This window comes from Protobothrops mucrosquamatus, unplaced genomic scaffold (assembly GCF_001527695.2).
Source record: "Protobothrops mucrosquamatus isolate PMUCROS unplaced genomic scaffold, P.Mucros_1.0 scaffold5759, whole genome shotgun sequence".
In the NCBI taxonomy this organism is placed as follows: Eukaryota; Metazoa; Chordata; class Lepidosauria; order Squamata; family Viperidae; genus Protobothrops; species Protobothrops mucrosquamatus.
Genome location: NW_015391607.1, coordinates 17,875 through 25,494, shown reverse-complemented (window position 1 = coordinate 25,494; position 7,620 = coordinate 17,875). Strand labels below are relative to the sequence as shown.

Here is a 7,620-nt window from a genome sequence, read left to right as displayed (position 1 = left end):
TCCAGTTCTTAAAATTACCTGGTGGGAAACTTTACTATAATAGGAAAATTGTTTTTATAATTAGAACGTACCTTTGGAGAACTGTGCAATCTGCAGGCAAGTTTTTATTGCATTTTTTCTCCTATGTTCATGTTAATTTGTTATGGAGAAAACAAGTGACTTCCTCCTTCATTTGTGGCTCAGTAAATCTATTCTGATGTTCAAGTATTAGGAAAAAGCAGCTGAACAGACATATGCATCGCAATTATATAATCTGCAAAGCAGCATAATATTAACTATTCTGCAATATATGTTACCCCAAACTCCAGAAGAAATGTTTTTCATTTTTAGATCTGTAATCTGTCGCCAAAAATACTGAAGGTCTTCTACATGTCCATGAGAAGTAATCATTTTGTCGTAAATGCAAGGATGATGTGGAGCCTTTCCTCCTCCAGAAAAGAAGGGGTGATTCTGTGGTACAATTCCCACTTTGTTGGCACAAAGTCCCATGAAAACATCATCTATGTAAAAACTTGAATTAAGAGTCTGAGAGGCTTGGTATACTTTAGCAGCTACGTCGCTGGATAGAACATATGCAGCTCCAGCTGTGTAGTCAGGATAGACAGGCCACGGGTACATTTTATAGGAAACATAATATTTGCTTTTTTTATCCCTTATGGGAGGTGCTGCATAATGGACATGCCCAACCCAAACACCCTGAGCCCCAGTTTGTGCTAGATTTTGGAGGTATGCAATAAGATTTGGCATGTGGATAAATATGTCATCATCAGCTGACATGACAAACTTGGCATGAGGGCAGAAGTTGTTTGCCCAGCTGAACTGCAACAGTAATTTGTAGGTAAGATTGTAGAAAGTATCCAAAAAGTCTTGTTGAATCAGATCTCCATGCCTCTCGTCTTCCTTTTCCAGCCTCATTTGCGTTTCACTTCTCAGTGAAAAATTTCTCGATTGTCCTAAAACAAATAAGACCTTTATGTTGGCATTCAGATAGTGATGAATGTATTCTTCATTACCCCATGTTTGTCGAATTGCATCTCTCCTCTGGTAGTTTTCAGGTGAACTCTTCACAAAGATCAGGAGGAGAACATCTTGCCCTTGACATTTCTCCTCGTGATTGATCAAATACCGATGCCTTGCTACCTTGTTACATCTGCTAATCGTTAGACTGTCATTCACAAAAGCATAGCTATTTATGAGGTATTTGTACGAGAAAGATTTCATCGTGTGCACAAACCTAGGGCTATCAATTTCTACCCAAAAAAACATGAAGCACAGAACAAAACAAGTGGCAAAAATGTGCACAAACTGATATTTTCTAACTCTTCTAGAATTAACATGCATTCTGGTTCACTTCTTTATATATGATTCCAATTAAAGATTTGAGTTTTTAAATAAGTTCTCCTGCGAGACTTCAACATTTGTCTTTCAGGAAAAATATTCATTTTAGATGCATACTGCGGCATCTGAGTTACTGGAGAGTCACCTCAATAAGAGCCCAATATGTTAGCTTTTAAAACTCATCTTGTTTCCGAAGAAATGTTGTGAATTAGGAGGACTTTGACAACATACAAAGGTTCTCCTATCGCCTCTTCATCTGATGTAAAATCAGCTCAAAACTGATATTGCAGCACCATCATCTGCAAAAAACAAGAAAAACAAAGTTCATCTTAAGCATAGTTCATAATTTCTATATGATACTGGAAACATATAGGGGTAATTACTTCAGACTCCAGCAGACTGAGAATTGGTCTTGTCCATGCCCAACGGTTGTCTATGGAAATTTTCAATCACTGTGGTTGTCCCAAAGGTATTTTTTCTAAAAGACAACTGGTCTTTTTTTTTTAGCCAGAAAAAGTGCTATCAGGTTTCTTCTGAGTTTTGGCTATTATAGATTAGAAGTAGGCAATTACGGCAACTTTACAATCTGTATGGACTTCAGCTCCCGAAATTGGATATCTCAAAGGTGCTTTTTCAAAAGGCAACTGGACTTTCTTCGTTTTTCCTTCAAAACATTTTGCTTCTCATCCAAGAAACCTCTTCAGTTCTAACTGACTGGTGGGAAATGGAAGGATTAATATTGTTTGCAGTCAGCTGGTTGTTAGCTCTCTGACTCCAGTTCTGGGAGTGTCTATGGAGATTCTCAGTCATCCAGTTCATGGTTGTCTCAAAGGTGCATTTTCAAGAGGCAACTGGACTTTCGTTTGAAGACATTTCACTTCTTGGATGAGAAGTAAAACATCTTCAAGGTGAAAAAGCACCTTTGAGAACTCCAATTCTGGGCGTTGGGCCACACAGATCGCAAAGTTGCCATAGTTGCGCACTCCTTGTTTATAGTAGCCAAAACTCAGAAGGAATCTGATAGCGCTTTTTCTGGCTAATGAATTGTAGTAAAAGACATCCACTTTCCCAAGCCTGGCCTCTGATGGCCTTTTTTCTCCTAATGCTACTCCTGCCTTGAGAGCCTTTTAGAGACCAGTCCTGGCTTATTCACAACAGGGAAGAAAGATTCACTTGCAAAAGAGAATCATCCTCCAAAATTAAGATTTACAGAGCTGTCCTCAGGGGAGGCCATTTCATCCATCCTGGAGACTCTGGGGGAAGCAGGGCATAAATCCTGAAGACAAGGAGCCCTATACTGGAGGATGCGTGTGCATAAATGTGGTCATGCACACCTTATAGGCTGAGAAAACCTACATTTTCTTTACTCTCCCCTTATGAAATCAGCCCTTCAGCCCCTTTAGTGTCGGGATGCTAAGGCAAAGCAGAAAAGGCGGATGGCAGATTGTCTGCCTGCCCGCCCACCCGTCCATCCGTCCGTCCATCCATCCATCCAATCATCAATCTAATCTATCACCTATTATCTATTATTTATCATCTATATTAGCTAGCTAGCTCTCACTATATTTTGCTGTGCTTTTTAATTCTGGTAGCTTTTCAGACTCATTTGACAATCAGAGTCACTTCACACTCAACCAACCAAATTATTAAATAAATATCCATATAGACAAACAAACAAGACAGTCCAGGTTGACAATGTTACAAAATTTCTCTACCCATTTTCTCAACAAAACCCAAATGAACTTCAAGCTGGAAATGCTTTTAAAAACCCACATGCATACACACGGCGCATTAAGTAAATCCTGGAAAATGGGTGTCTGCAGGCTGTGGTAAAAATAAGTCAAGATGGCAGCCACAGCAGGACAATAAAAAATTTGCCCCTTTTTTAATGTGCTGAAGAGAGCAGAGCTTTGGTTGCCCCATCATGGCCGCCATCTTGGCCTTTTTTGGCCAATTTGTTCAGCCAAATCTGGAAGTATTAGATCAAATCAAAGCATGAATCCTATATCCAAGAAAAGCCCAATTTGGGCCTTGGCACAATTTGCATGTGGAATTTCACCCGAGAATGGTTTCCCAGAAGAATTCTTTGTTGGATTTCCCTGTTTACAACTGAACATGTTCTCTCTCAGCCAGCTTGATTCTCTTTCCTTTAGGGGAAAAACAACAACATTACCAGCTCTCTTTTGTGGCCTGCTTTGGCCTTCTTTGGTTTCAGGGTCCCTCCTAAAAGTTGGTTTTGCCTTCAGGGGCAAATGAAAGAGGAAATGAGGGCCCCATGTCAGTTTCCTCAGCAGAAACATGGAAGTGGCTCTCTGCTGCCATTTTCTAGCATTCACAGCTGAGGCGATTGCTATTCCATGGGCACAGCCATGCTCAGAGGACTAGAAGACCACATACATTGCTCATGAGATAACAAGCCTTCCCCAGGGTCTCCTGGTGGTCTCTCATCCCTGCAGGGCCTCCAGGCCTAAGCAGGGGCCACTCCTTGACTGACCAAAAGCACCATCCACAATCAGTGGGGCCTCACTCCAGGCCTCCTATTGCAGAAGCGAGAAGATAGGCAATTTCGCCTAGTATAGCTTCCTGAAGTCCCATACATCGAAAGGGCATCAGATTGAAAACAGTTGATAGGAAGAAGGCATTCCCCCCCCCCCCCGGGTCTTGCTTCTTGGCCATCCCTACTTTCTTTTTATGAGGAAGCAAAATTCATGGAGAAATCACCCTCTAAGAGAGATTTCAGGGGGTCCCAATGAGACATTTTATTTCTTCATCTGCCACATTGTAAGCTCTGCACATAGCAAATTTTGATTTTCAGCTTTCGGTGTTGTTTTGGTTTGATCCAACTGCCTTGTCAGGCTGCTAGTCCAAAGTGAGGCTCAGCCTTTCTTCCTGCCGAAAGCCTGACCGTCATTTGTACAATTATTGGATTGACCTAATTCGAAACTCACTTTCCACCTTCAGCTACAATTAATTAATATTTTTCATTTATTTTATTTATTGTATTTAGCATGTTTAGAAACTGCCCATCTCCCTCGCAGACGGACTCTGGACACGGTACAATTAAAATGTTAAAAACATGAATATGGAATGTAACAAAAATTTAGCTTGAGAAGCTTTAAAATCACTCTAAAGAGAAAAACACTTCTATCCAGAGTCCATTCACACAATGTCCATAATCTGCTTCTGAAGTCACCCATTTTTGGGCTTCACAAAATATGTTAAAGCATAAATAACCAACTAAGCCAGGTTTTCACAATATGCTAAGTTAGGAAACAAATGAAGGCTTACACTAACCAAGCTTAAATTGCATGGATACATCTGCTAACTCTTTACATGTACTTTTCTTAAAAAAATTCTGTGAGTCTAGCAAATGCCAAATCACCAAATGCAAACCTTGTTAATAGTGACTTTTGGGGGGAATAATAATAATAATAACAACAGCAATAACAACTCGATAGCTGAACAAAAATTCCAAATCCAGTCTAAACATCTGTGCACAATGAACCAATAACAACAACAACAACATAATCTCTTTGGATGCAATCCCAAAATATCTGGAGCATCACTTGAATACCATAGGCATTAACAAATTCATCACTGGTCAATTGCAAAAGGCAGCTTTATTTGGAACAGCTTACATTCTGCAATGATACCTGTAACACCATCAGACACCCACATCTGCTTATCCTAGGTCCTTGGGAAGGACTTGATAGGTAGACAAAAATGTCAAATCCAGTCTGAACATCTGCCCTCATTTACAGCAGTCAGCAGCCCATTCCGTGCAAGGTGAGGGGCAGTTGTTTCCCTTTAATATCTATATGAAACAACACAAAACAACTTTTTAAAATATGTTAGAAAAACACAGAAGGGTATTGTAGTTATTCTTCCTCTCCCCCCAAGAAGGAGTTTGGAGTATTACAAGCTAAATGAAGAAAGGAAACCATCAGAAATCTTTTGACTGTCAATATAAATCACTCTGGACTGGAGAATGAAGCTGATGCAGAAAATCTCCATTTTTTTCAGGCTGCACAAAGTCTGACCACATTCAGTTTCACAAAGCCAATTGAAGGCTTGAAAAGTGTTTTCAAACATTATGCCATTTTTCTGCTTGCTATTGTCCATAATGCAAATGAATTATTATTTATATATTAAATGTCATTCACAAATGGGCGAAACTTACATTTGATTGCTATGTGGAAATTAACCTAACAAAAGATTCAATTTCCTAGCTTACCAAACCTTTTTTTTTTTTAAATATTATTGCTGTTCAGCCAATTGCAGCATCACTGTTGCTCTTCTAGCAAAACAGAAAATTGCTTTGGCATAAGCTTGTATTTGTGACCATGACAATTATGACATAAATATAAAATGCCATTTTTATTTATAATTTCATAAAACATAAAACTCAGATTTAAAATAAAAAGCAAAGGAGGCTTATTATTTTTTTAATAATACAGCTAAACACCATTCAGGAGAATTTAGGGAATTTTGAGATTTTCATGTGAAAATAAAGAACCATTTAAAATAAGTTGAAGGGGAAGTCATTTTATTTCAATAGATTGGCCAAATTGCTATTTCTAGCACAGACCAACACATCCCAGCTTTGGAGCTTGTCATGTGCAACATAAAATGAGCTGCACAAGCAGTTTAGCACAACTGTAATCAGCACATTTTGCAGCACAAGTCATGCTCTATTATTTTGGCTACAAAAATTACACAACACATATCAAATGAATGAAACAACTCAGCAAGGAAAATACTAGAGATTTCGTCTGTTGCTGACAGATGAAAGGGTAGTATTTCATTCAATTTATTGATTTGATTTCTAGTGTAACTATATTCCAAGGATTCATAAAGAAGATTTTAATTTTATAGTGATTGTAATTAATTATCACTGACCAATCTCGGACTGATGTTTTATCCATAAAAGTGCATAGGGGAGAGAGAGAGAGAGAAAAGGAACATGAGAGAATATGATCATAAAATAAATCCATTTATTAAATTAACAATTTAATTAATCACTAAAAGGCTAGAAATATTTGAGAAAGTCCACTTCTATCTCTACCAGTATTTTTAGTTACTGAATATTTTCTGTCATATCCAAACAATGTCTGGTGTAGGTAACAATGCAGGAAATAAAATATCAACAAATCAATCATATGCCATTTTTCATTTTCCCACTCACTTCCTACACATATTAGGAATCCAAAATGTTGTGCTGCTGTTTCTGAAGTGCCAGGGAAGAATGAATTTAACTATATTTACATATTTGTATCTCTAGCAGCAGTATACTTGATCTTCTAAGTAAAAACCTAGTGATGGCACACAACTGTGCAAGTACTTGTATGAATTAGAGGCAAATTAAGCATGTCAGCTTTCACTCCCTTAGTGTGCAGGCACAGCCAAAAGTATTATTCCCAATTTGCCATGAAATAAGTTGAAATTGATCCAGATAAATGGTTTCAACCATTCTTTATGCCATAGTCCAGATTCTGCACTTAACATATTCTTGTAAATAATAAAATTAATGAATATGGCATGGACATAATTAGAGCTGTGGTGGGGCAGTGGTTAGAATGCAGTATTACAGGCTAATTCACTACTCACTCCAGGAGTTTGTTTCTGAGAGGTTCAAGGTTAACCCAGCCTTCCATCCTTCCAAGGTTGGTAAAATGAGGACCCAGATTGTTGGGGGCAATAGGCTGTAAACCGCTTAGAGAGGGCTGTAAAGCACTGTGAAGTGGTATATAAGTCTAAGTGCTATTGCTATAATTGTTGCTACACTTAGAAATTAAAAGACATTATTGGATTTTAATGAATTCTCAAGCAGACTATTTAATTACTTTCACAGGTATCTTCTGTCTCATAATCAGATACTCAGCCTGCTTGAATGGGGAAAAATATTCAAGTATCAATAGAGGAAAAGTATTCAAGTATCAATAGGGGAAAAGTATTCAAGTATCAGTAGGGGAAATTTGTAGCTCAGAGTCGAAATAAGGGCTTCATGGTGCTTTTTGAGCTTCTTGTTTTCTTGCAGATGTTTCATTACCCAAACTAGGTAACTTCATCAGTGCTAGTAGGAAGTGGGGTTTGCTCTCAATTTATATCCTAGTGGCTTGCCCTGTCAGTGTTGTTAGGAATTCCTGGAAGCCTGGCACTCTGACAAATTGATCATCAATAGACACATAGACATCAACAGCATTTACTACCATTCAAAAGAGACAATCAACAAGCCAAAAAGAAGACAACAAGACCAAAACACCTCCCACCAGCAATCAACAC

General features: G+C 38.3%; 1 protein-coding gene across 1 annotated transcript; it reads right to left on the bottom strand.

Annotated features, from left to right (window-relative positions):
* Positions 1–207: 207 nt before the first annotated feature.
* Positions 208–1,341, bottom strand: B3GNT5 (UDP-GlcNAc:betaGal beta-1,3-N-acetylglucosaminyltransferase 5). The gene has a single exon (XM_015829292.1). The coding sequence runs from the start codon at positions 1,339–1,341 to the stop codon at positions 208–210; it is 1,134 nt and encodes a 377-aa protein (XP_015684778.1).
* Between the last annotated feature and the right edge of the window lie 6,279 nt (positions 1,342–7,620).

Bases quoted from the DNA above. Each gene is read 5' to 3' on its own strand.
- B3GNT5 (XM_015829292.1), bottom strand. From the start codon at position 1,341: ATGCATGTTAATTCTAGAAGAGTTAGAAAATATCAGTTTGTGCACATT.